Raw genomic sequence first — 27,482 nt, 5'->3', positions numbered from 1 at the left:
ACCACAGAAAGCATGGAGCAGCGGCAGCAGCTCACCTTCTATGCTGCAACTCTCCTGAGGCAGACAGTGGAGCAGCGGGGGTCAGGAAGACCACCCCCCCACCAGCCTGGCCTACATTTCTGGAGTCCAGCAGCAGCATATGAACCTTCCTCAGCAGCCCGCTCTTGCACAGGCTCCTGCCCTAGTGCAGGATGATGATGGGGTGATGGCTCTCCAAACCACATGGCTTTCTTGGCCTTCAAACCTTCCACCCTCTCTCAGGAAACCTGCATGAGGAGACACTTCCAAGAGGTAGCCACTTTCCTTTGGACTTAACTCACTACACACCCATGGATGCTCACTAGGAAAAGAACACCACTAGGCTACAGGGCCGGGCTGCCGTGGCCTTCTCTGCAGCGGCCAGCACAGTGGCTCTCCGCTGGTCTAAGACCTGGATCAGAAATCCCTGCCCAGTAGGCTTTGCTGGAGGGAAGGAGATGCCTGTGGTTGGGTGGGGGTGGGGATGCAGCTCCAAGTGCCTTTGGCCTGGGCAGGCACTGAGGATACCTGCCATCCCATCATAGTATTGAGGGCCAACCACCTCTAATACTCCTCAGATCTCTGCGCTAGCACCTGGTCACATGCCCGTAGGCTTGCCTGGGGGCACCGGTTGTAGCATCGTTATTGGAAGAGTCTCCATACAAGGGAGAAAGGAAATCTGATTTCTGCAGTCTCACAATATGTTCCCTCTCCGTGATTCCCAAACCTCCTATCTCAGGGTAGACATTCCGATTATTAAACATAATTAGGTAACCACTCACTCCTTACATTTGTATAGCGTGTTTTGCAGTTTACCAAGCATATCTGGACCCAGGGTGTTATCTCTTTGAAATAGACTTCTCTGACAGCCAAGACGAAAACTAACGTAGGCTAGAACGACATAATGAAAACACATCGCACATATCTAGTCTACTTAAGAGGAAAAATGCAAGCGAGAATGGGTGCAAAAATAGAACAAATCCTACCTAGTCTCGCCTGGCTTGTGCGGAACTTCGGCAGCTAGGGTTTCTCTGAAGACAGCGAGCAGTGATGGTACAGACAACAAACCACCACTGGAACAAAGGGCAGCGACAGCCACAGCCGTCCCCCACTCTCAACCCTTGTTTGCATCTCACTGAAAATGGATACGATTGTACTGGAAACGTCTTTTTAGCCAGTTGCTGACCTGACTGAGCCTCCATGGAAAGAATAGAAGTCCGTGTTAAAAGAAGGAACAAAAATTTATTCAGGGATCGACAAGGCTAAAACATACAACAAAAGTGCTCTAGTTTTCTCTAGAAAATTTGGTCTCCCAAACAACACACTACAGAACCGCCAGGCCTAATGGACGCTGCTGGCCGGCCGGCTCCGGGGCCACCAGCCGTCTAGGCCTGTCACTGCCTGGTTTCACATTTCTCATTCTTCCCTACTAAGGTGGGAAGACGAAGACGTTTGGGGCAAAAAAAAAAAAAAAAAAAAAAAGCAGAGGGATGAGCCTTCCTGTAGCGTCAGTCAGGCAGCGGAGTGCTCGCACACACCGGTCTGCATCGAAAAAATCCGGGAATTTGTTTTCAGATGGGGAGATGGGAAATTTTCAATTCGTGGAAGAAACCGTCTTTTACTGGGCGGTGTGGCGTTTTCTTCTATCCCTCTGAACGCAAGTTTCTGAAGGCTCCACAGGAATTCGACTTTCAATCTTCTGAAGAAAAGACAGAGGTCCCTAACGTCTGGTTTCCGTGTTTTATTTTAGCGAACTCCAAGGCCACGTTTGACCGGTTTTCCCGGTGAATGTTTTTTGTTTTCAAATTTTCCTTAAAAAATATTTTCCATATTATCCAAAAAAAAAAAAAGAGCCCCACGACCCCTTTAGAAAAACATAAGCCAACCAGGGTGCCGGGATGGGGCGCGTAGGAAGCTCAGTCTCCCTCCTAGCCCCGCTCGGGGGTCAACCCGACACCCAGCCGCAGGCGGGGCAGCGAGGCAGCGGGCTCCGTGCTCGGGCCCACCGCCCGCTCGCTCGCCCAGTGCGCGCGGCGGCCAGAGGCTTCTGAGCAGTTCCGGAAGGCTTCCCGGAGCAGACAGTCAGGTTTGTTGCTCAGGGCCGCGCGGCAGCGGGGCTCCGACCTGCAACCGAGGGCCAAGTGGTCTGCGCCGCCAGCGCCCCGCTGTACCTCGACCCCAGGCGCTTTTGCTCCACGGTGAAGTTTTGGCTGGAGGTGTCCGGCCCACGCTTGGAGGCTTGGGGAGGAGACCAGTCAAACGCGCGCGCGGAGAGGCGGCCTGCAGGCCCGGGGAGCCCCGGGACGGAGCGCCAAGAGGAATGGCCGGGAGGCAAAGCAGTGAGGACAAAGAGGAGAGGGAAGAGAGCTAAGGGGTCGAGGAGGCGCCTGGGGGCACTGGGCGCTGTCTCCAGCGGCAGCCACCGCGGGCACGTGGTTCAGTTCGCTGCGGTGGCTGCGACCTAGGCCCGCGTCTCGCGCCCTGGCGGCGTGCGTCCTCGCTTCCATCGGTGCCGAGATGCCCTGGGACCTTAGAGATCCAGGCGCGAGTGCAGAGCGCCGGCCTTGCTGTCGTGGTCCCAGTAAGAGCAATGCATCATGGCGAGCTCGGGCTGCCGGGCGCAGGCAAACTGCAGGCCCGGCGCGCTGGTGGGCGCGGGAGCCGGGGGCGCGGCCGTGGCCGGGCTGGCCGGGCTGAGCTGGCCCGGGGGCGGCGCGGCGGCCCCGTGGTGCGGCGGGGCGGGCGGCGGCGCGGCGGCCGAGTGCAGATGGTGTGCGTGCGGGTGCGGGTGCGGGTGCGAGTGCGGGTGGGGATGCGGCGGCGGGGGCGCGGCGGGCGGGCCGCCCAGGCCGTTGTAGGAGTTCACCACGCCCGGGGGCAGAGCCATGCTTTGCACGCGCGAGTAAGGCCCGTACGACGCGGCCGGGCCCGCCAGCCCCTTGACCACCGCGGCCGCACTGGGGCTGCCGGGGCCGGCGGCGGCCGCGGCGGCGGCGGCAGCGGCTGCGGCCGCCGCCATCTGGCAGGAGGCGTAGGGCATGGGCGAGGGCGGCTGCGGCAGCGGCCACGAGTTGTTGAGGAAGCCAGACTGCAGGTACTTGGGGGGCGCCAGGTAGCCGTAGCCGTCGGCGCCCGCGCCCGGCACGCCGCAGCCCCCCGCGGCACCTCCCGCCGCGAAGAGCCCCTTACCGGGCTGGAAGTGCGCGGGCGGCGGCCGGAAGGGCCGCTTCATGCGGCGGCGGCGCCGGTAGTTGCCCTTCTCGAACATGTCCTCGCAGGCCGGGTCCAGCGTCCAGTAGTTGCCCTTGCGCTCGCCGCCGCCCTCGCGCGGCACCTTGATGAAGCACTCGTTGAGGCTGAGGTTGTGGCGGATGCTGTTCTGCCAGCCCTTCTTGTTCTTCTCATAGAACGGGAACTTGGCGATGATGTACTGGTAGATGCCGGACAGCGTGAGCCGCTTCTCGGCGCTCTCGCGGATCGCCATGGCGATGAGCGCCACGTACGAGTACGGGGGCTTCTGCGCCGGGTCGGCCTTCTCGGGCGCCGTCCCGCCGCCGCCACCGCCGCCGCCGCCCTTGCCGGGACTCGGCGGCGGCGCCTCGGGCTCCTTGGCTGCGCGGCCGGCCTCCGGGGCCAGCAGGGTCCCCGCAGTGTCCTCGTGCTCGGGGTAGCTGGCCATCATGACAAAGCCGGGCGCAGCGGCCGGGCCGCCCCCCGCTCTCCCCTCAGGGGGATGGCACGGCGATGTGCCCCAGCGCTCGCCTCCCCAACTTCAGGAGGCTGCGATGATGCCCGCGCGCTCGCGGCCGCGGACTCTTCTTGCCTCTGGCTTCTCTTCCCCCGGGAGCGGCCGGCGGGAGTGGAGCTCAGCCCCTGGCCATGGGGAGGGGAGTTCGCCCAACAGAGGGGCTCTGGGCTCGCCGCCCCTCCCCGCCAGGGCAGTCCCCGCCTCAGTGGGGTTTCTTTCCTGCGCTCTCCCCTCCCTCGCACCCTCCCCCGCCCCCCAACCCTGGTTTCCAGAGACAAGACCCGCGTCTCCGGCGGAGCAGCCTCCTGGAGTCCCCAATGCGCCAGGAACCTCTCTCCGCTCTGATTCGTATGGGCTCGGCTCAGTTCCGCTTGCGTCAGGCGTCTTCGCCCCTATAGCGGGGCGGCCAGCCGCGCACGGGCGAGTTCATCTCCAAGTCACTTTTTGGTAAACGCCCCGCAATCGCCAGGACCCGCCTGCCTCCGCCCGGCGAGCGTCGGCCGCCCGGCGGACGGCGAGGCTCACGTTCTGGCGAGCCTTTGAAATCCACCGGTGTCGCTCTCCTGGGGACGGAGCCGGCGAGAGGCCTCGGGCCTCGGCGGGGTCCGCCCGCTCGCCGTCCGGTCCGGGCCCGGGGAGCTCGGGCTGCAGCGAGGAGCGGCGCTCCAGGCCTCCTCGCCGCTTTCAGGTGAAAGAGAAAGGCTGCCGCTCTCTCGGCGTTGGGATGAGGCTAAACTTGTAGCTCACTTTGGAGAGGGGCTGGACGTAGAGGGGGCCGGACGCAGGGAAGTGCAGCTTGGTATCTTATTGCTGAGCGAAGAAGCCTAGCCTGTTGCGTCCCTCGCGCTCTCTCTGCCTCTGGGCTGAGATGGGGATCGGCGAGAGATCCTGGCGGGGAGGCGCGGGGGAGCGCTGGCAAAGGCGTTTTCGTCCCTCCTGGGGCTGCCCTAGGTACTAGGGAGCAGGCTGCTCCGCCCTGGGATCTGATGGGTCAGCGTGAGGTTCGGGTGCGCAGGACTTTAATACACATTAGATGCCCCCCTCCGCCCTGCGGGGACACAAACGCCAATGTTTCCATGGGGTTTGGGCGGTGGGGGTGGGGGACCTGCATGTAAGTGCGCAGGTAACACAGGTGGAACGAATAGAAGCCACTGTCCCCGTGTCCAGTCCCAGCTGTTTCGGTGCGTTTGCGCTGGTGCAAAAACACAGCTATGCACTTGTACATATAATATAAGACGTCCACACGGGTCAGAGGAGATGTGAATCAGATCATCCTTCCATTTCCTCTCCTCTTCCTTTTGTCCCTCCCCTTGCCCCCTGCCTCTTTCCCACTATGTGGACACATAAAATATCTGTGCATATGTTTTGTCACAGCCCGGAAGAAAATCAACAGGCTGAGGGTGGACACTTGTTCAAATTTCTCTGCTGGTAGGACGTTTGTTCTGCTCTTGTTTCTCCAGGGTTGCAGGTTGAGTTCATACTTACCTTTAGCAGAAATCTTACCGGGGCCCAGTTACATCAGTATGTACAGAGATGATCACAAGAGAAGCCAGTACTGGTGTGAGAAGTCAGGTGTGTCCTTTTATTGATGTTTTAAAAATAAAAATTATTTTTGAGAGGGTGCCTTTTACTGGTTAGCTTAGCATGTGCCATACTTTAGTCACAAAACGTGAAAGAGATGGTCAATGCTTTGAGTCTTCCAGACCTAAACTCCAAGATTTCTTGGTTTTGAAAGGGGGCGGGGTTAAGAGACTGCCAGGAAGACAAACTGAGTGGATGTCTTGGAGGTGTGTGTTAGTATTGGCATACCTGGAGTGACAGCCTCAGTGATTTTTTCCAGGCTGCCCAGTGTCCGAGAGTCCTTGGAAAGCTTGAGGAGTCCACAGTGGGTGATGGTCTCAGCATCCACAGGTCCCCTGTGTGTCACCTGGCTGTTCCCACCCAGGCAGCACAGGACGTGGCATTTTGAAGATGACTCAGAGAGACCAGCTGGGCAACCAGAGCTGACCTCAGCAGGTACACTTGCCTACCTTTGGGCAGACAATATCACCAAATAGCCAGAGTGCTTCCCGGGACGTCTCCCGCTTCCACACAGAAGAGGCAGGTAGAGCTTTCCTCAGCTACAGCTAGTGCAGGTGTTTGCTATTGTTTCTCTCTCCCTCGCTGCCTGGTTCCTGCCCAGGCTGTGAAGGGGGAACTCTGAATCAGTCCCGAGGCTGCTGCAGAGTGACCCCAGGGGCCATGCTCTCCCAGCCAGGCTAGAGAACAACAGCTGGGGGAGGCCTTACCCTGGTGGGGCCGCTGAGCTTCTCCTCGGGGTTTTTTTTTTTTCCTGACCACCCAGGCTGGCTCTAGGTCTCTTCCCCGCCCACCCCCACCCCCCACTCCACCAAAGGCATTTCCGTTGCTCAGCGCTGACAGCAGCCAGGTGTAACAGCATTGTTGTGTGTGTCATCACTTCCCTGAATTCCACACTCAGAGCTCCCTGCTTTAAATGAGCATGCGTGTGTGTGTGTGTGTGTGTGTGTGTATGTGTATGCTCCACAGGGAAGTTAGTTCCTCTAAAGCATTTTCTGGGTAGACCTAAGAGGAGTCTTGCTCTCCCCAGGACAGCCATTTCTGATGGCTATTCTAGGACCGGGAAGCCTAGTCCAGATAGAGTCGAAGATGGCTTGAGTGTGACACTGGGAGGACTGGTCTCTCCCCAAGACTCGGGGCCACACTGCTGCCTGACATTCGAAGATTGGAACAAGCCAGGAAATGCTGCAGGGGGAATTGTGGTAGGAGATCACCTCCAAGGTGTCCAGGGCATGCTGGGTGGGGACGGAGACTCTCCTTGCAGTGGCCTTGCCTGAGGCTGCCCCTGATTGACTTCTTAACCCTGGGCAGGCTAGCTATGGACCGGCTTCTTGGCCAGTTGGCATGCCGTCCTGCATAGCAGGAGTTGTGGAAGCTGATGGAACCCCAGGGCTACCCCTCTTCCGTGGTGGCATTACCAGCCTGGCTCCTGCCTCCCAGGACCAGGGGCCTGAGCCCAGTGGGACTCCTGCTCCCAGCGGCCCCCGCCCACCAGGAGTCCCTGCTGCAGCTCAGGAACCATTCCCTCTGGTTGCATCTGTGCTCCTACACCGCTATGGAAGGTTCACTCAATCCCTGCAGGTTAGTGAGTGGCATGGCGGTCTCCAGGCAGCGCTCTCCTGGCCAGCTGGCAGTGCATAGCTGGAGCTTCCTGGTCCAGGTTCTCCTCCTGAACAGAAACACACCTGCTCTGTCTTCAGGGTGAAAGAAAGGAAGCTGGCTGTAGCCACCCTGGTGAGTCCAGCCTGAGTGGACAGCACAGCCTGACAGGGGAAGCTTAGATATGCTTTTCCACATGGCCTTACTTATAAACTCAACAACTGCCAGCACCTACTTACTCCCACACCTACATCACAGGTCAGATTCCTCAACCCATGTCTCCCTCTCTGTCAGCCTTTTAGACGCCCAGCGCTCCAGCCCTCTGACTCTCACCCGTTAACACACACTAATCCACAATCTACAAGTTCTTGTGGGAAGCCTATCAAAGTGACTCCAACTGAACGCTACCCGCATCCTCAGCTGAAGACCCACTATGACCTCTGTTGCTCTTGGCTTATGGCTGGGTGATTGGGCTGCCACTGGGGTTATGGGGTCTCTGCCTGGTGGGGCTCCTGCCCAGAGCTCCATTGAGACAATCAGAGCATGCACTTTCCAGTCCCCAAGGCTTCAGCTCTGCAGGTAGAGTGTCTTGTTCCGCTGAGCTGAGTTTGTTGCCCAGACTGGCAGGCAGCAGCCTCCTGGCCGGCACAGCACACACAGCATCAGGCCCGGCCCCCAGCCAACCAGTCTTCATCTGCCTGGTTGGGATCAGGGGAGTCGTACTCAAATATGCGCTTGAGAGAGTGTCAGAGGGGAGGGGCTTGAGAGGGACAAAGTGGGAATGTTGGCTATGGTTTCTCTCCTCACTCTAGGGAAGAACTCAGAGGTGATAAGAGAATGTTTCTAATTGGTCAGTGTCTTTAACCCAGGCTCCTGGCCCTCACCTAGTCTGGCTTCCCTGGGGGTGGGGGTGGGGTAAGGGTGTGTGAGTGGGGGACGCTGGGCACTTGAAGCTCTCTGACCCTGCGCACCACAAACAATATTGGGAAATGCCACCTTCCTTGAAATGAAGCTGGAATCTCCAAGACACACACTCTGATGGGAATGAATGGCTAGACCACCAACCAACAGCTAGCTCAGGCTCTGGGAGTCCCTTGTCCCTTGGGGTTACTGGCTCATTACTGTGGCACAACCATGCTGCTGAGCCTCAGACAAGAGCACAGGCTACTTCCCCTCCCTGCCCCCTACCCCCCTCCATCATCATGTGGACATGCTGAAGCATTTAAACCAGACTTTATTAAAAATAGAGAGTCCTCTGCTTCTGGGCCATCTGTGGGTCAGGTCAGGTGGGAGCCTGAAGGCCCCCTGCACTGCTCTGTGAGAGGGTTTCAGAGGAAGCCTGTGCCCTCAGACCACCTTCAAGCTAGTGTGTGGTTCCAAGAAGACTCCTAGGGGTCATTTTAGTTTAAGGTTGAAAGATTACTTTAGGACTATCATTTGAGAGTTCACCTGACATGCATTCTTCATTGGTGTGTAATATTCCACATTGTTGTGGAATATCCAGTTTCCTATTGATGGACATTTGTGTTGTTCTCAGTTTGGGGATATTGTGAATAAGGCTGCTATCAACGTTTTTGATACCTGTCTTTTTGTGAAAGACATCTTGGATCTATACCTTTGAGTGGGCATATGTTTACCATTAATATGTATTGCCGACCAGTTTTCCAAAGTGGTAGAATCAGAGTACTACGAAGACAGATACTTCATAACAATCTTTTCCTATAGATCCAAGCCACGAAGTTGCTCTTGAGTTGCTTTTGACTGGTGGTGACACCAGTGTCACCATCTAGAATTACTCCATAAGGGTTGCTTGGCTGCAGTTTTTGGAAGCAGGTCTTTCCTCCAGGGTTCTGCTGTGTGGGGCTCCAATTGCCCACCTCTAGGTTATAGCTAAGGAAATGCCATGGGGGCCACGGCTGACCTCCTGTGGCTACGCAAAGGAAAAGGGAAACCTAACTTTACATCTGCCCAAGGATGATTCCTGGGAGTCAGAGGTTAGCTGTGTCGCCGCCCTCCATCTTTCTGACACCACTGTCTCCCCTGCAGTCCTCTGCATTACCAGGGTTGATTAGTCATGGCATATCAACACAGAACTCACAGACTACATGTTTTGGGGGAACATTGGGGAATTGACAGTTTAGCACAGTCAGGATCAGAAAACGTTAAAGATACAGTTCTTTTGTCTGCAACGCTTCTTCTCAGGCATGCTAGCAGATGAATGACTAGTCATGCCAGTCATTCAGCCTCTTACTCGTGGTACTTTGGCCTCTGCCCAGCTCTGGCAAGTATTACTTAGCTTCTTCGGTGCAGATAAATGCCTTAGGGCTATCCCCCTCTGAAAACCAGCGTCCTGTCCCAAGGCACTCAGCTTTACTCCGCTTCACAGGCTCAATGTGACTCCTTGGCTCTGTTTCATGGTCTCAACACTGGCTCCTTTTCACTGTTTTATGGTCTCAGTGCTGTGGTCTCCGGTCCCTCTGCCTCCATCACTTCCATGTGCTCCACAGATGGCTCTTCTTTCTGAATGTTCACAGGATTCCTCTGTTCTCGCCTCTGAGCTGGTTCACTTTTATACTTAGAGGAATGGTGCAACTGACCCTATATTTGAATGTCCCACACCTTACTTGTATGATCTCACCCAATTATTTGGTGGGAGTTACAAAGACACAGATAGATGGGTTGCACTAGCGGCCATCTAGCTGAGAAGCAACTAAGCCCATACGGAAGAAGAACACCAGCCTATGTGATCATGAGGCAGGGATCCTCAAACTGCCGCCCACGGGCCACATGTGGCCCACCGAGGACATTCATTTGGCCCGCCGGGTGCTTTTGCCCTGTTTGTTTTTTTACTTCAAAATAACATATGTGCAGTGTGCATAGGAATTTGTTCATAGTTTTTTTTAAAAGCTATAGTCCAGCCCTCCAACAGGTCTGAGGGACAATGAACTGGCCCCCTGTTAAAAAGTTTGAGGACTCCTGTGAGGGTGTCGATGAGATCAGGTATCAGGCATCAAAGACCCAGAACAAAAAAGCATATTATTGTGAATGAGGGGGAGTGTGGAGTGGAGACCCAAAGCCCATCTGTAGGGAAAGCCCATCTGTAGGAAATCCCATTACAGAAGGGTCATGGGGAGAAGATGAGTCAGTCAGGGGAAAGTATAGAAATGATGAAACATACAACTTTCCTCTAGTTCTTTAATGCTTCCTCCCCACACCCCACTATCATGATCCCAATTCTACCTTACAAATCAGGCTAGACTAGAGGATGTACACTGGTACAGACAGGAACTGGAAACACAGGGAATCCTGGACACATGATCCCTTCAGGACCAGTGGTGAGAGTAGCGATATCAGGAGGGGAAGGGGAAGGGTGGGTAGAAAGGGGGAAGTGATCACAAGGATCTACATATAACCCCCTCCCTAGGGGACAGACAATAGAAAAGTGGGTGAAGGGAGACATGGGACCGTGTAAGACATGACAAAATGATAGAAATTTATAAATTATAAAGGGTTCATGAGGGAGAGAGTGTGGGGGAGGAAAGGGAAAACTGAGGAGCTGATACCAAGGGCTCAGTAGAAAGAAAATGTTTTGGAAATGGTGATGACAACGAATCTACAATGTGCTTGACACAATGGATGTATGTACGGATTGTGATAAGAGCTGTATGAGCCCCCAATAAAATGATTTAAAAAAAAGAAGAGCTGTACCAAGTAATTTCTCTTTATTGCAGTAGCGAAGCAGAAATTGTCTTCACCCCGAGCAGCTCTTTCCTGACAGTGTTCTCCAAAGACCATCATGTACCTCCAGTTATTACTCTCAAAGAATAATCCACTGCCGTGGAGTCCGTTCTGATTCATAGCCACTCTGTATAGCAGCAGTTCTCAACCTGTGGGTCGAGACCCCTTTGGGGATCGAATGACCCTTTCACAGGGTTTGCCCGCTTCATAACAGTAGCAAAATTACAGCAACGAAAATAATTTTATGGGGGTCACCACAACATGAACTGTATTAAGGGTTGTGGGATTAGGAAGGTTGAGCACCACTGCTGGGAAGGGTTCTGAGGTTTTGCAAAGCTTTAGAGGTGCAGACAACCGCATTTTTCTCCTTTAAATTGGATTTGAACCACAGACCTTGTGCTTAGTGGTCCAACATTTACTCAAAGGCACCCCTAGGGTCCCTTAATAAACCAAAGAAAACCCAAACTCATTGTCATGGAGTCAATTCTGCCTCATAGCCCCGCCTCCAGTGAGTTTCTGAGACTACAGCTTGTTATGGGAGTAGCACGCCTCTTCTTTCTCCTTCAGAGCACCTAGTGGTTTTGAACTGCTGGCCTTGTGGTTGGCCGGTGGCCACATCACCACTGCGCCATGTCATACCTACTATGATGTCGTGGTTACATAATCGGCGATGATTCACAAGCTCATCAGTTCAAATCCACTGGATGCTCTGAAGGAGCATGGTGAGGTTTTCTACTTCCATAAACAGTTACTGTCTTGGAAGCCCCCAGGGAGCAGTTCTCCCGTGCCCTGCAGGGCTACTAGGCGTCAAAATGGACTCCAAGGCAGGGAGGGCTCCTTAGTAGTTGCTACTTAGGAAGCATTTATTCTGTGCCAGGGGCTTTACATGTATCACCTCAGATCTTTTTTTTTTTTTTTTTTGACAAAGCCTAGACTTGATAGTCTTCTTGTTTCACAAATCTGGAAACCGAGGCTCAGAGCAGTGAAGTAACTTGTGAAGCCCCTCAGCTGTTAAGTGGCTTCTTGACTTCGGAGTCCTGAGTTTCACCTCTCTTTGTTCCCACAAAGCCAGGAAGCCTTTCCTTTCATCTGACCAAAGATAGCTGCTCTCTCCAGGCCTCGCTTCCTAGCAGCCCCTGCTCCGCTCTCTCCAGACTGCCTACCGTGGGCTCGGGGTCTGTGTGCGCTTCCCGGGACAGGCCTTTTCTTCCAGCAGGAGTTAGTCTGGGCTTCACCCCTTGTCTAGGAAGGTGGTCAGTGGGGAGCAGTGCGTGGTCAGTGTAGGGAGAGAGCAGGAAATGGTCACTCTGGGAAATGGTCCTGCTGGAAATGGTCACTCTGGGAGTGACAGCCAGCAGCGCTCTCCCCAGGACCTTGTCTTTAGGGTGCTGACACCAAGTGTCCAAAGCCCCTGGCTTGACCGAGGGTGGTGTGGTTCTCCTCATACACTCAGTGCAGGCACCCCCTCCTCAGTCCCCTCTCTAGATTAATTGAGGCCTTGCCGGCCTGGGTTTATCACTGGGATAATTGCTGGCCGGCAACTGGAGTGGCACAGCAGGCTTTTTGTTGGGGGAAAGAGTTGTCAGGATTCGGGGCTTTGGGTAGGGACAGGTCAGGATCCTAGTGGGCTCTGTTTCAGTCACGTCTTGGCCCTGGCCTCATATTGGGAGGCAGCACTTCTGAGCAAGAGACCCCTCATGTGGGTGGTGGGGGTTCAGGCCCAGAGATACCAGGAACTTCTCTGCTCTGGGCCACAGAGGCAGAGGCGAGCCTGGTGTCTGGCGCTGTCCCTGACACATGCCGCCATCCTCCGGGCCGTGTCGTGTTGGAGGGCCTCACACAAGCCTGTGGCGTCCTAGTTCTGACTGATGCCTGTCCAGGAACTCACAGAGTAGACTGGATTTCAGCGGTTTCACATTTGCTCGCTTTGTGAATAGGCGACACAGCCACACGGAGTGCTGGTGAGGCTATGAGTTAAGCGTTGGACGACCAGCTGCGAGGTCAGTGGTTCAAAGCGCCAGCTGGCCCACGGGAGCTGGTGAGACTGTCTGGCCCCATGCAGACTTGCGGTCACTGACACCCTGGGGAGCAAGTTTACGCTGTGTGATCTATGGTTGCTGTGATTGCCATTGACTGGATGCCAGTAGGATTTGTTGTTTTGCTAGACGTAGCTCCCCTCACCCCAAAATGGTTTACAGTGGAGAGACTTCCTTTTACTTGCGTGCACACATGTGTGTCACTCCAGTGAGAGTTTTCACACACGAACCACATTCCTTGATCCATTTCTCTGGACCCTTCCTGCCCTTCTCTGCAGCGCTGGCGGGGTCTTGAGGGCTCTGCACCTTGGGAATCTTTCCATATGATTGCATTCTTCTTTTAGAACTGCCTGTTGTCTCGTCTGCACATCCCTGGTGGCATCGTGGTTATTCATTGGGCTACTAACCACAGGAACAGCAGTTCAAAACCAGCAGGGGGTCGGTGGGAGAAAGAGGAAGCTTTCTATTCTTATAAAGAGTGACAGTGTGGGAACCGCACAGGGGCGGTCCTACCCTGTCCTGTAGTGCTGCTGTGAGTCGGCATGGAAGGAATGACAGTCAGGGTTTGCATGCTCTGTAATTTGTTGAACCTCTTCAGGAACATTTGAGTCTTGCGCCCCACCCCCCTCTGCCCCAGTCTTTTGTTTTATAAGAAATACTGCAAAAGGTAAATCTTTATAGGAGCAGACTACTTCATGTGTCTCCCATGGACGGGCAGCCCAGTGCTTATCCCATCCCACCGCCAGGGCTCCTTAGCTAATTTCATAGAGATGGACACATGTCTAGACATATAAGAGCCAGGGCCAAGGGCACGTGTGCCGGCCGCTTCGACAGATGCTGCCATCGTGCCTCCTTGGAGGCTGAACAGTGTAGGGGCTTTCGGTTCCCCACAACCTCACTAACCCAATTACTATTTTTCTTAAAGAAGTAAACGCTACAGACAACGCTAAGCGCGTCGCAGTACCCTTCCTCGGTTCCTTTGATCCTGCCTCTGTTTGCCCTGGTTCAGGCGGTGTGAAATACGCTCATCCCCCTTTCCCCACTTAGACCGCACATGCATCCACTACTTGGAAGGCCTAGCATCGCTTTGCTCTTTGTAACTTTGTGCACGCGGTACCCACGGTTGCCCAAAGCCACGCGCTTGCTTTTCTCCTTCAGCCTCTGACTGTGAGAAGGTTGATACACAAAGGCGCGCACTGTTCATTTTCACTGTGTGCACGGTTCCATTGTACAAGCCCCACAGTTTATTTATCCATGCTCCCATTGAGCGTGCGCGGGCCAGCCTGTGCCCGCCAGGTCCGCTGGTGCTCATGTGCTTATGTTTTCCCAAGAAGTGGGGGTGCTGATCCAAAGGGTACAGGCAACTCTACTAGCTGATTAAAGAAGGCCTCAGCTACTGCTTCTGGAAAACACGGGGATCCCTACACCTCAGGGTGTCCCTCAGAGAAGTGGGGGGTTCTTCAGTGAAATGGGCTTGTAACTTACTTGCTGTATGACTTAGGGCCTCACTTCCCCCACCTGTAAAATGGCGATAAGAGCATCCACCTTGTAGAGTTTTTGAAAAGATTAAATGAGATACTCTTAAACTCTCACCAGCAATTGCTATTATTAACATTATGTCTTTGATGACTTTGTTTTCCTTTTTTTCTTTTTTTAAAAAACATTTTATTAGGGGCTCATACAACTCTTATCACAATCCACACATATACATACATCAATTGTATAAAGCACATCTGTACATTCTTTTCCCTAATCATTTTCAAAGCATTTGCTCTCCACTTAAGCCCTTTGCATCAGGTCCTCTTTTTTTCCTCCTCCCTCCCCGCTTCCCCCCTCCCTCATGAGCCCCTGATAGATGGCTTTGTTTTTCAACCTGGTATTATGGTAAATTGCAAACCTATGCAACAATGAACTTCCATCTCGCTTCCTTTGTGTTCTGCCCATTTTATTTTATCCACTGCCACTGGACATTTTGAAGCCAATTCCAAATATATCATTTTGTCCATCACATTTCAGTTTATATATATTTTAAAGATAAGAACTTAAAAAAAGGCAGAGTCATGCAAATAGCCACTCAAGGTGCAGTTGACCTCTATTTGTCGGGAGCCACAGAGAAAGGAGCATCAGGACCAGGAGGCAGCTGTAGAGTGTGCGACCAATTTTTTCCATAAGCAACCGCCTCCTTTGCCATGAGACCAGAGGAACTACATGGTGCCTGACTTTGCCATGAGACCTCCTTTGCCATGAGGCTGAGGAACTACATGGTGCCTGACTTTCCATGAGACCTCCTTTGCCATGAGACCAGAGGAACTACATGGTGCCTAGCTGCCAGTGCTGCATGTTTTGACCAAAGATTCTTTAGAAAAATCCTCATCAAAAGGGGGGAAAATGAAAAACTCAATTTCAAATACCCATAGAATTTAGTTTTTCTAGGTGGCTGACCAGTTCTAGGCGAATCCCTGAAAATATGATCCAGAGGTAATCTCTTAACCTTGAAATATCTGCTGAGGCCGTCTTATCACCAAACAGCAACCTTCCTTACCTGGTAAAGAACGTTTGCTTTCAGCATTGTGCTCCTCTAAGGTTTACCAATCAACAGCAACCTGGAAGGTTCGATAGGAAGCTTTGGGGAGGGGCGGTAGGGAGGGCAGCGGTTAATGCAGACAAAGCAGTTCACAAAGGAGGGTGAGAACTGGTGCCACCTCAGATGATGTAAGCAGTGCCACTGCATTGTGTCAGTGTTGAATGGGCGTATGTTCTCAACAAGGACAACAAACAAAGGATTACAAAACACGTTGCCACCATGTAATCATCACCCCTCGAGATTGAGAGCAATGTCTTAATATCATCAAATATCCAGTTAACGTTCATTGTTTTCCAATTGTTTCAAAACCTTTTATAACTAGCGCTTTGATCAGGATTCAAACAAGTTGCATATATTTGGTTAACGCGTTTCATAAATTTCTTTTTAGTCTTTTTCGCTTCTCTCTCTCTGTCTCCATGCAGTGAGTCTGTTCAGGAAAGCGGGGCAGTTGTAGAGGTGCTCCCGGCCTGGGGCTCTGCTGACCACATCCTTGTGCTGTCTTTTACATTGCTTCACTCTCTTTTATATTTTCTAGACTTTGGTAGTTAGCTCTAAAGGCTCGGTTAGGTTCAGGTCTGAAACTTGGGCAAGAACACCCCATCAACTGTGCAGGCCATCACAGGGGACGGGTGTCTGCTTGTTTCTCTTTTGGATTTTTAGCAACCATTAAAGATCACTGCCCAGGGATATGGTTTATGGAGGACCTGGAAATGGTGAGTTTTGAATTCTATGATTCCTTCATCATTAATTAGCTGGAATATTACACAAAGAGAAACTCCTTAAGGAGCCACTAGGTAGCTCTCAGATAGAATCCATGAAGATCAGGCAAGAAGAATGCTCACTTCTTATATTTAATAACAACGAGAATGAAACTGCAGGTGATCATTTTAGGGGATGGTTGATTTAATGGGTCTTGAAAGGTATTGAACAATAACTTCTACTCAAAGGAAGACAGGAAGGGAAGACAAAGATCACGAGAGGAAGGAAGAGAGCAAATGAACACGCCAAGTTGCCGTGGTATTGTTCGTGTCCCCAGACTTAGTTCTTGAGCCCCTTTTCTGGGCAGTGGTTGGTCTGGGTGTCGGGGACGCAGAGAGGATTTCTGTTTATAAATCCTGATATAAATGGCCAGCTGATAGGTCCATGGTCTGCACACAGCTCCCCAGTCTGAGACGCAGTAGGCATAGGCAGCATTTCTGGATGAGTAATCTGGGAAACGTCACTGGCATATGTAGATCGAGTCCCGGAGAAGCCACAGTAGGGCTCAGCTGCCCACCAGTGCCGTCGCAGGTGCTGGGAGCCGGATGGCGGCATGGCATTACTTTAACAGAGAGCGCTTTCATTGTTGCGCACCTGCCGTGCATCCACGCAGGTGTCTGGGCTCTGATGGGCAGAAGAATGCATCTAGGGTCTGCTCTTGTCGAATCTTTTGGATGGGCAGAAGAGCAGCATACACTTAACCATCAAGCACTGGGTATAATCCCACGAACTTTTATTGAGTGTCTACCAGGTGCCAAGACCATGGCTCCGCAGGTGAGCTAGACACTGATCTCATTCTCCAATTGGCCATTCGGTCTCTCAGCATGACCAGGTTCTGGGTGCTCTGTGCCTGTATCCTTCCTTTCCCACTGTGAATTCTTGACCAGGGGAACATCAGGCTGTCTCACCGGGTGTGGTGAGGGGACTTGCCTATCAGGATCTTCTAGCTGCTTGCTGTGGTGGCTACCAATCTTTGCCCCTCAAGACTCAGCTCAAGGGTCACTTCCTCCAGGAGGTCTTCCCTGACCCAGTCCTCCCCCTCAACATGAATTAGCCAAGGGTTTAATTTCAGCTTTGTGAGAGATTGCAAATGAAAGTCGGAGGGGATTTAGAATGGGTGTTGGGGGTAGGTTGGGTGCGGCCATGGCACCCGGCTGTGCTTCCTTCCATTGCAATGGTCTTCACTCTGCGCTGGGATTTATTTGTTAATCTGCGTTTGTCCCTGCTAGTCAACGATGAACACCCCGTAGGCAGAGCCTCTCCGTAGTCCTCTTCCATTCTGTTGACTGGTATAGAATGCAGAAGATGTTTGCTGAGTGATTTCTTGAGGTTCAAGAAATCATTGGAACATTTTTTTTCTTAAGATCACTTTATTGGGGACTCTTAAAACTCTTATTACAATCCATACATCAATCATATCAGGGATATTTGTCCATCTGTTGCCATCATTCTTTTCTAAACATTTGCTTTCTGTTGAGCCCTTGGTATCAGCTCCTCTTTTTTCTCTCCCTCCAACGACCCCTGGAATGATTATGAATTATTATTATTTTCATACCTCACAGTGACCACTGTCTCCTTTCCCCCATGATTTCTGTTGTTCTTCCCCCTGGAGGGGGGTGTGCAGTTGGTTATGTGTTGATCATTGCGATCAGTTCCCTCTTCCTACCCTCCTCACCCTTACCCTTCTGGTATCACTATTCCCATCCTGTGTCCTGGATTCCGTGTGTCATGCGTGAGCTCGTATCTCTTATCTATATCTGTGTACATGCTCCGGTCTAGTCTGTAGTGGGAAGCAGCCCTGGGGTCATGATAGTGGGGGGTGAGGCAGCCTCAAGGAACCAGAGGAAGATTGTGTGTTTCATCGGTGCTTTATTGCGCCCTGGTTGACTCATCATTGACCTTTCTGTGGGGGAATAGCACTTTTTTTTCCCTTTTAGGTGACAAATAATTGGGAAAGAAGTAGACAGTCAGTTGTTATCTGACATTGACACTTAAGTATGAGCCAGTCAATGATTTAATTATAGTCCCGTGAGAGGTGGAAATTAGGAATAGGAGGGAAGTTGTAATAGGTGTTAGGGTACATGTGTGTGCTCATAGACAGCGAGGAGGCAGTTTGAAGGGAGGGGAGGGCGATTCAGGATGATGGGGGATCCTGGGCAGCTCTGAGTCACCTGGAAGTCTAATGCAAAGCTGCAGGTGGTGGAAGGACAGCCTTCCTGGTGTGCCAGGCCTGACTCACTCCCTGACACTGGGTGGCACATCCCCCTGGGAGGGAAGTCTGGCTCTGTGAAGTGTGGGGGGCTTCCTTGCTTTGTACTGCACCTCTTTCCTGTGGACACTTGCCGGAAGCAAGGCGTGGGCCAGGCCAGGGGGGTTAGCTTTCTTCTCAGCTCAGGAAGCCCATGAGAAGCCCAAGCCTGGCACACTAAGGTACAGCTCTAGCATCTCTGTGAGCCCACAAATTCAAGTACTGATGCGTGTACCCAAAGAGACCCCTGCAGGGCAGGCTGGTGGCTTCTGCCTCCTCCCCCGACCTTTTTCTTGTTGTGAAAATATAGATGACACCGTACTTGTTTTTCACATATACAATTGCATTTTACATATACAATTCAGTGAAATCACTTACACCAATCCTGTCGCCAAATTCCTCATCCTCATAAACACAACCTCAGTGCTTCCTGGATGATACTCCCCCAGGCCCTGGTAACCATGATTGAACGCTCCCTCTTTTTGTTTACCTTTTCTAGGTATTTCATATTAGTGACATCACACACATCACACATGCTTTTGAATGTGATTGACTTGCTTCCCTCAGCATAACAGTTTTAAGGTTCATCCATGTTGGACATATCAGAATTTCTCTTTATGACTGGGCAATGGGGCTTAGAAAAAGGTTGTGGGAAAATTCCATTATCTTTCAATTCCAATTTCCCATGAACCTTCCGAAGCCCCCGCACATATGCCGCATTTTGTTTCTCTCTTCGTTGACGGGCATTTAGGTTGTTTCCACTGTTGGATTATCTTGAATACTGCTGCAGTTCACATGGGTGCCTATGCGTCTGTTCACGTCGCTAAGTTCTAGGGTCTTGGATCTTTACCACACAGTGGCATTGCCGGGCCATATGGGCAATGAGGTGAGTTGTTTAGTCTAGCTCCTCTAGCCATAGCCTTTGTTAGAGAACCAAACCAAACTCACTGCCAAGTCCTTGTGACTCATAGCAAGCCTGGAGCACAGGGGAGAACTTCCTGTGAGTTTTCAGAACTGGAACTCTTTTGGCGGGTATAGAAAGCCCCATCTTTCTCGGCTGGTGATGTCAAACTGCTGACACGGTGGAGTGCGGCCTAATGTGCACCCATGACACCACCAGGGTTCCTTGTCGCCTTGTTCTCCCACCAAAGACCTCCGTTTTCCTGATGGGTCTGAGGTAGGAAGGTGGGGGAAGATGCTAATTGGGTTGTATGACCCAGCTGTGAGTGATTGTTAGCAGAGTGAATTGTAGGTGCCGTTCTGCTGCGTACAAAACGAACCCTCTCAGAAGCAGGAGTGGGGATCTTACGACCAGCAAGAGTTTGGTGGCAGGTGTGGAGGAGATCCTTTGGACCAAGAGATTCCTTCACATGGAACCTTTGATCTAGAAGACAGCTGTGATGCCAGAGGAACAGCAGCAGCGGGACTAGGAGCCAGAGCGGTGGAAGTCCTAGCCTGCAGAGCATGGAAAATGGAGGGCTTTGGGATGGGGGGCGGGGGGCTGGGGGCTGGCTTGCAGAGTGTGGTGCCTCTGGGCACTTAGCAGGGGCATCTGGGTTTAGGGACCCATGAAACTGGAGCTGAATGACCTTAAGCAGAGGCTTACAGTGGAGTAGCATGCCATGTAGACATTCATTAGCACCCTTAAAAATGTGTGGTAACATTGCCTGAGCAGGGCAGAGGCAGGTCAAGAGGCTGAGAGCCAGAGAGAAACCTGCCTGCAGGCACGGCAGAGAAGAGACTGTTCTGCCCAAACACCTGTATCCTGAGCATGTCTCACATGAGTTGTAACCTGTTAAACTCCCTAATAAATCCTCTCATCATGAGTATTATCTGTGAGTTCTGTGGGGTCCCTGCAATGAGTTATCAAACCCAGTCACAGAAGTAGAGTGCCGTGGGAAGGATGGTTGGTGCCAGACCAGGATGAAGAAGGATGGAGGATGAAGCATGTCTTGTAGCAATCAGCTGTGGGAGGCAGAGGGGGTCAGATGCAGCCCCACACCCTCTCTCCACATGGCGGTTCTAGCGTTTGTGGCACTGCCCAACTGTTTTCCACACAGCTCTACTGCTCGCATCTTGCATTGCCCCCAGCAATGGATGCCGGGGGCCCACTTTCTCCATCTCCTCATCAACACCGATTGTTCTTTTCTTTCTTTTATTTTTATAATCAAATCATTTTATTGGGGGCTCGTACAACTCTTATCACAATCCACACATACATCCATTGTGTCAAGCACTTTTGTACTTTGTTTCCCTCATCATTCTCAAAACATTTGCTTTCACCTGAGCCCTTGGCATCAGCTATTCATTTTTTCCCTCTCTCCCCCTCCCCCATGAACCCTTGATAATCTATAAATTATTATTATTTTGTCATATCTTACATTGTCTGATGTCTCCCTTCACCCACGTCTCCACTGTTCATCCCCCAGGGAGGAGGTTATATGTAGATCCTTGTAATCGGTTCCCCCTCACCCTCCCTCCACCCTCCCAGTATTGCTACTCTCACCACTGGTCCTGAGGGGTTCATATGTCTTGGAGTCCCTGTGTTTCCAGTTCCTATCTGTACCAGTATACATCCTATGGTCTAGCCAGGTTTGTAAGGTAGAATTGGGATCATGGGGGGGGGGGCGGGGAAGGGGAGGAAACGTTCAAGAACTAGAGGAAACTTGTATGTTTCATCATTTCTACACTGCATCCTGACTGGCTCATCTCCTCCATGCGACCCTTCTGCAAGGGGATGTCCAATTGCCCACAGATGGGCCCTGGGTCCCTACTCTGCACTCCTTCTCATTCACAATGATATGATTTTTGGTCTTTGATGCCTGATCCCTGATCCCTTTGAAGCCTTGTGATCTCACAGGCTGATGTACTTCTTCCATGTGGGCTTTGTTTCTCAGCTAGATGGCTGCCTGTTTATCTTCAAGCCTTTAAGACCCCAGATGCTATATCTTTTGTTAGCTGGGCACCATCAGCTTTCTTCACCATATTTGCTTGTACACCCATTGTCTTAAGTGATCGTGCCAGGAAGGTGAGCATCTCAGACTGCCAAGTTGTTAGAACAAAGTGTTCTTGAGTTGAGGGAGTACTTGAGTTGGGGTCCACTGTCCATCTGTTTCCTTAATACGAAAGCTATTAATATATGTACATAGATCTATCTCCCTCTCGTCGTGTATAAATATATTTACATCTGTATATGCCTGTATTTAGATCTCCATAAATGCCCTTTGCCTCCTAGTTCTTTCCTTTATTTCTTTGTACTTTCCTCTTGTCCCACTATCATGTTCAGCTTTCATTTGGGTTTCAGGAATTCTTCTCAGTTACATTGTCCTTGATCCAGCCCCCCAGACCTCTTACAGACACCCTCCTTGCCACTGATTTTGGGTCACTTGTTGTTCCCTTGTCCCTGGGTTTGTTAACACCCACTTCCTTTCCCCGCCTCCCCCTCTCCCATGTCCCCGCAGAACCGTCATCCTGCTGTTCTCTCTCCCAGCTTGCTTATCCCGCCTTTCTCTTCCAGGTAGACATGCAGCGACAACAATATGCACCATCACAAGACCGAGTACAAGGAAGCAACACTATGAAATAAAACAATAGCTACAACAAGAACGAAAAGGCAACAACAACACCAAAAAACCCTATAAATAGTTCAAGGTCTATTTGTTGTCCTTTATGAGTGCTTTCCAATTGAGTCTCATGGGGTGCCATGCCCTGGCCCCACATCTATCCCTGGTATTCCCTGGGGACTTGATTGCTCTGCTCCCTCCCACCCACCCCGCTGCTCTGCTGCATGCCCCAGTGGCTGGCTTCAGCTTAGTGGGCTCAGGGCAGGCACGATTCCCACGGTGTGTCTCTAGTGGTGTCCCCATGGTGCTATGGGTCAATGAGGAACGCTGTGTCCAGTGGTGGGTCCCACCTTTTGGTTGTCTCTGTGCATTGCTGCTCTGAGCAGAAACATTGTTCTCAGAGCTTGGTGACCCAGGTTGTGCTTCACTCTCCCCCACCCCTTCCTCCCTCTTTGGCTCCTGTGTGCTCTGATCAGACAAGTCCCTCTTCTTGAGCTGTAGCTTCAGTGCTGTCCTCTGAAGGGAATTCTTTTGGGGGTGGGGGGAGGGTGGTGCTGTCCTCTTAGTTGGTAATGGGGCCAGCCCGGTTGTTCTTTTCAATCTCAGTCAGTAAAATGGGTTTGAAGTGGCATCTTACTGTGATTTTGATTGGCTTCTCTCTGCTGACTATTGATACTGAGCATTCTTCCACAGCTGGCCATTTGAATATCCTCTTTGCTGAATTTTGCTCTATTCAGATCCCCTGCCCATTTTTCAGTTGAGCTTTTTTGTCTTTTCCTTGGTGAAATGTATGCGCTTTAATATGTGATCGGCATTAAGCTGTTCTCATGTATAATCCCCGTGAAGTTTCTCCCAGTCTCTAGGTTGTCTCTTTGCTTTTTAGCAGATGCACAAAAGTTTTTAAATTTTATTTTGTCCTTTGCTGCTGCTTCTTTCAGTGTCATATCTAAGGCTTTGTTGCTGGAGATTGTTTCAAAGTATTAACTTATGTTTTCTTCCAAGAGTTTTCTGGTCTTCCGTTTGAGTTAGTTTTTGTATACGGTGTATGAGCCTAACTTCATTCTTTTGCAGATGAACATCGAGTTGTCCCAGGACCTTTTACTGAAGATGCCATTCTTTCACCATTTGCTGATCTGAGTGCCCTTGTTGAATCTTCATATTTATGTGGAACTGCAGAGAGCTGCAAGTGGACAAAGCAAGCCTGAAAACGGATCGCGTTAGGAGGATTCATTCCCAGACTCAGACCTGTCATAAAACTACAGTAATAAAAACAGTCTGGGCTTACCCAATGAGAGACACATACACCGATGGGATAGAATCGAGAATCCAGAGATATGTGTGGATACCTTTTTGCCTTCTTGAAGCATATCAGCAAGCCCTGGCCTCTGCCTCCCCCACATAGCTGACCCACAGGCTCACACTGACACCCCTTGGGCAAGATTTACCTCGGCTGCCCAGTCCCAGGAAAGGAATAAAGCATTGCCCTGGGCCGAGGGACAGGCTGTCGCTTAACCTGTGGCTGTTGTCAAGCTATGAAATAGGAATTTTAAGGTCAAAAGAAGCGATAGCTGGTGGAAAGGTCGAACGGGAGATCCTTTTTTAATTTTTAGGTAGAAGTGACTTTAGGATTGTGATGGTTAGAACATTCAACTGGGACTTCATGGATATAATGTTCCACGATCAATGGGTTCCCATGTGCAAAGGCTTCTGCGATGTTATTTATATGTCTAGGGATAAAATTCACCTGAAGAATATGTTCATAGAATAGCACAATTATGCAGTCTCAGCTATGCTCATGTCAAATTCACATGACACTGCACACTTGTGTTCCTGTTATGTGCATTGCACACACACACACACACACCCCTCTCCTTCTGTTTTAGGTCTTAGGAAAACTGTTGTACTGAATGCTTATAATTTGTGCTCACCAAATACCTACGGACATTTCTATGTTTTTCTTTTTAGATCCGGAAAGGGAAGTTCCGTTAAGATCCCACCAGTCTGTCTTTGGCTCCTGGGCTTTGTGGTGAGGACTTTTCAGGTTTTGAACCATAGCAGGTGTCTGTAAGGATGAAGCTTCTACCACATAGATGAGTTTGTTTGAAACGGACGCCTCCCACGCACCAAAAATGACATTCAAATGGCTAACAAATGCATGAAAAAATGCCCATGGTCACTAGCCACCCGGGAGATGCAAATCCAACAACTGCGCGCTCTCACCATACACTCACAATGATAGCCCAACTACCTCCCTCCCCCCCAAAATGCTGGAGAAGGCAAGAAGCTCTTATACACTGCGGGTGGGCTTGTAAACATGTGCCATCATTGTGGAAAGCTATCTGGTGCCACGTAAAACAATAGGGGAATAGGAATCCCATATGACCCAGTATGTACCCTCTGCCGGGCATATAATCAAAAGAAGTAAGAGACACAACACGAATAGACATACATTCTGCCATGTTCAATTAGCAGAGTTCACAATAAGAAGAAGCTGGAAACAACCCAAATGCCCTTCAGTAAAAGAATGGATACTATGCATCCCTAAAAAACAGGGATGAATCATAAAACATCTCATGACATGTAAGGACCTGGGAACCATTATGCTGAGCAAAACTAGTCAACCACAAATGACACATCTTGTATGAGACCGCTACTATAAGGACACACACAAGACAGGCAAGCATCTGTTCTCAGGTCACACAGTCTTGTAATTCCGCCTCCCAAGCAAAGAGGTGGTGTGTCTACCAAATGCTCATGATCCACATATCACCCCATTTACGTGTCCAGCTTAAAAACCACTTCAACAGAGGAGGTCTCATCTCAGCTGCGGTCATTTTCTCATGTAGGGAGAGGGAGAAGACCAATCAGTTCCTGCTAGATACCAGTGATCTACAGTCATCTCAGATTGACAAACACTCCGATAAAGGTGTCAGTGAACATCAGTCAGTGAAGTCCAAGTTCAGAGGTGGCAGGGGTGTGGTGTGGTGTGAAAGGGCGATCTGTCTGCCTTGGAAAAGGTTATTTTACTTCTGTTGGTGACTAAACCAGGTGGAGTAACTTGCTACTTGGAAAAATGCTTACCATTACTTATATAGAGCCCCAGTGGGAGAATATCTGGTATTATGTTCATAAGTGGGCACTTTTGACCTAGTATCTATTCAGTTCTTGGTGATGCAGGCCACGTGCTACAGACAGCCAGGACTTTAGACTCTGTCCCTTGGAGGTGCACAACATCCTTCTTAAGCCTTACCAGAAGGATCTGATTTGGAAACCCCACTAAAAGAACTGCTTACCTGTAGCAGATTAAAGAAATTGAAATACTCCTTTGGATTAAGGCTGAAACATGCTAATGTGAGAAGAAGCAGATGACTAAGGTTATGGATTTAGAAGTCATTAGACTTTGTTCAGCTCTCTTGCTCTGAGGGTGTCCAATGAATGGCAACTTAAGATGAGTTATATTGGCTGTTTTCACTCTCTTTTTTAATGAAATGCCTTAGCCCAGCAAGCATAGCTGTGAGTGAGCATTATCGAAGAGTTTTGCCCTATCTCCAACCTTCAGTGTTTGCATAAATGGTGTCTAGTTAAGTTTTTCACCAATACAAGTCAACAATTCATGTATTTTAGTCTGAAGGGCTATTCTATCCATGTATAATTTTCTTTTCTCAACAGTATTTTAGATTCTATGCCATTGGTGAAATTGATACTATCAACAGAATTACCAAATTCCTCATGGAGATGATTTATAATGTCTCCCAATAAATTGATAATGATGTCTCTAAAGTGGACCAAGGTCATATGTAAAGCACAGATATATGAATGAATTTTGAGTTCTAACTTAATGGTAACTCTAATTTCAGAAAAATTAGTTCTTATGATGTAGAGCCCTCCTTGATACTTGCCCTCATGAAGAGATCACTGAAGGTCTGGGTGCTATAGCCAAGTGTAGTGAAATCAGCTAGTGCCCGACTATCAAAAAGAACAGCCACTGGGGTCTTAGAGGTTTGTCTTAACACAGGCAGCCATCTAAGTGAGGTGTCAGCTCAGGGAAGAAGCCTGTACACCACCAGCCCGTGTGATGCAAGGATTGCAAATAAGATCCAAGACCAGAGGAGGGAGCTATATGAATTCTGAACATCTGGTTTGTAGAAGGTCATGGGTGACAGTAAAAAACCAAAATCGACTTGCAGTGTTCTCATATGGATTAAGTCTCTGGTAAATCCCCTGGCTCACCAACCAGTCATGTGATTAGCTTTGCTGTCATACAGAGTGCGTTGGAAAGCGGATTAATGCTGGCTAGACCAGCACATGCACACAGGTACAGATGAGAGCTGGAAGCACAGGAATCCAGGACAGCCAGGAGAGTAAGGGGTGGTGGGGAGGAGAAAGGGGGAACTTATCACAATGATCTACCTGTAGCCCCCTCCCAGGGGGATGGACAATAGGAAAATGGGTGAAGGGAGACATTGGTAACACATGAGCTAATAATGATAATTTATAAATTATTAAGGGTTCATGAGAGAGGAAGGGAGGGGAAAAATGAGGAACTGATACCAAAGGTTCAAGTAGAAAGAAAATGTTTTGAAAATGATGATGGCAACAAATGTACAAATATGCTTGACATAATGGATGTATGTATGGATTGTGATAAGAGTTGTACGAGCCCTCAATAAAATGATTCAAATTTTAAAAAAAGGTAGTGGACTAATGAATATGCAGTTAGGTTAAAATTTAACAACTTATCTTTTGTTCTCTTTTTGATCCATTTTATATTTTTCTAGCTTTTATTATTTTCTGTTTTCTTTTGGATTCCAGTTTTTGTTTTATTTTATTACTGTTGTTTGTGTGTGTGTGTGTATGTGTATGTGTGTTTTTCCTTATATGGCACCCAGGATAGGTAAATCTATAGGGATAGTACCTGGATTATAATTTCTTAGGGTCATGGTAGGGGAGGCTGGGGGCAAATAGGCAGCTAATAAGGAGTACAGGAAAGGAGAAAAGGTTCTACTTGTGATTGCACAACTCTTTTTAATATTGTTAAATGATGCATTATCTGGAATGTGGATTGTATGTCAATAAAACTCCTAAAACTTAAAAAACAAAACAAAAGAAACCTCCCCTCCCCCCAGTGTTTACCTTTAGGTACCATACCTTCTTGTGGTGGGCAGAATTTGCAGTGATTCATTCACTGATTCATGCATTCAGAATGAACATATCCTTTTCTGCACTGGCTTTGCTCTTGCCTCTGATAAAGTGCAGTCTACAGGCAAGTGCAATACAGTGTGAGTGTGGCAACTGGGGAAGGCTAAGGGCTGTGGAGTTCTTTTCTTTTTTAATCATTTTATTGGGGCTCATACAACTCTGATCACAATCCATACATACATCAATTGTGTAAAGCACATTTGTACATTCATTGCCCTCATCATTCTAAAAACATTTGCTCTCCACCTAAGCCCCTGGCATCAGCTCCTCATTTTATCCCCTCCCTCCTCGCTCCCCACTCTCTCATGAACCCTTGATGATTTATAAATTATTATTTTGTCATATCTTTCCCTGTCTGACATCTAACTTCACCCACTTTTCTGTTGTACATCCCCCAGGGAGGAGGTCACAT

The 27,482-nt window shown here is 50.2% G+C and overlaps 1 protein-coding gene and 1 long non-coding RNA gene across 2 annotated transcripts; one reads left to right on the top strand and one right to left on the bottom strand.

The window, feature by feature from the left end:
* Positions 1-1,273: 1,273 nt before the first annotated feature.
* FOXL2 (forkhead box L2) lies at positions 1,274-3,982 on the bottom strand. Its single transcript, XM_075546844.1, has one exon. The coding sequence runs from the start codon at positions 3,698-3,700 to the stop codon at positions 2,549-2,551; it is 1,152 nt and encodes a 383-aa protein (XP_075402959.1). The 5' UTR covers positions 3,701-3,982; the 3' UTR covers positions 1,274-2,548.
* Positions 3,983-5,224: 1,242 nt separating this feature from the next.
* LOC142445222 (uncharacterized) lies at positions 5,225-25,559 on the top strand. Its single transcript, XR_012783999.1, has 3 exons — positions 5,225-5,338; positions 5,607-5,782; positions 22,943-25,559. It is a non-coding gene; the product is annotated as an uncharacterized LOC142445222 (long non-coding RNA).
* The last annotated feature ends 1,923 nt before the right edge of the window (positions 25,560-27,482 follow it).

This window comes from Tenrec ecaudatus, chromosome 4 (genome assembly GCF_050624435.1).
Source record: "Tenrec ecaudatus isolate mTenEca1 chromosome 4, mTenEca1.hap1, whole genome shotgun sequence".
NCBI lineage: Eukaryota > Metazoa > Chordata > Mammalia > Afrosoricida > Tenrecidae > Tenrec > Tenrec ecaudatus.
Note: the sequence above shows the minus strand (reverse complement) of the source record. Positions and strands in the feature narration are given on the sequence as shown.

Excerpts from the sequence above, each read along its gene's own strand:
- FOXL2 (XM_075546844.1), bottom strand. The coding sequence starts at position 3,700 with ATGATGGCCAGCTACCCCGAGCACGAGGACACTGCGGGGACCCTGCTG.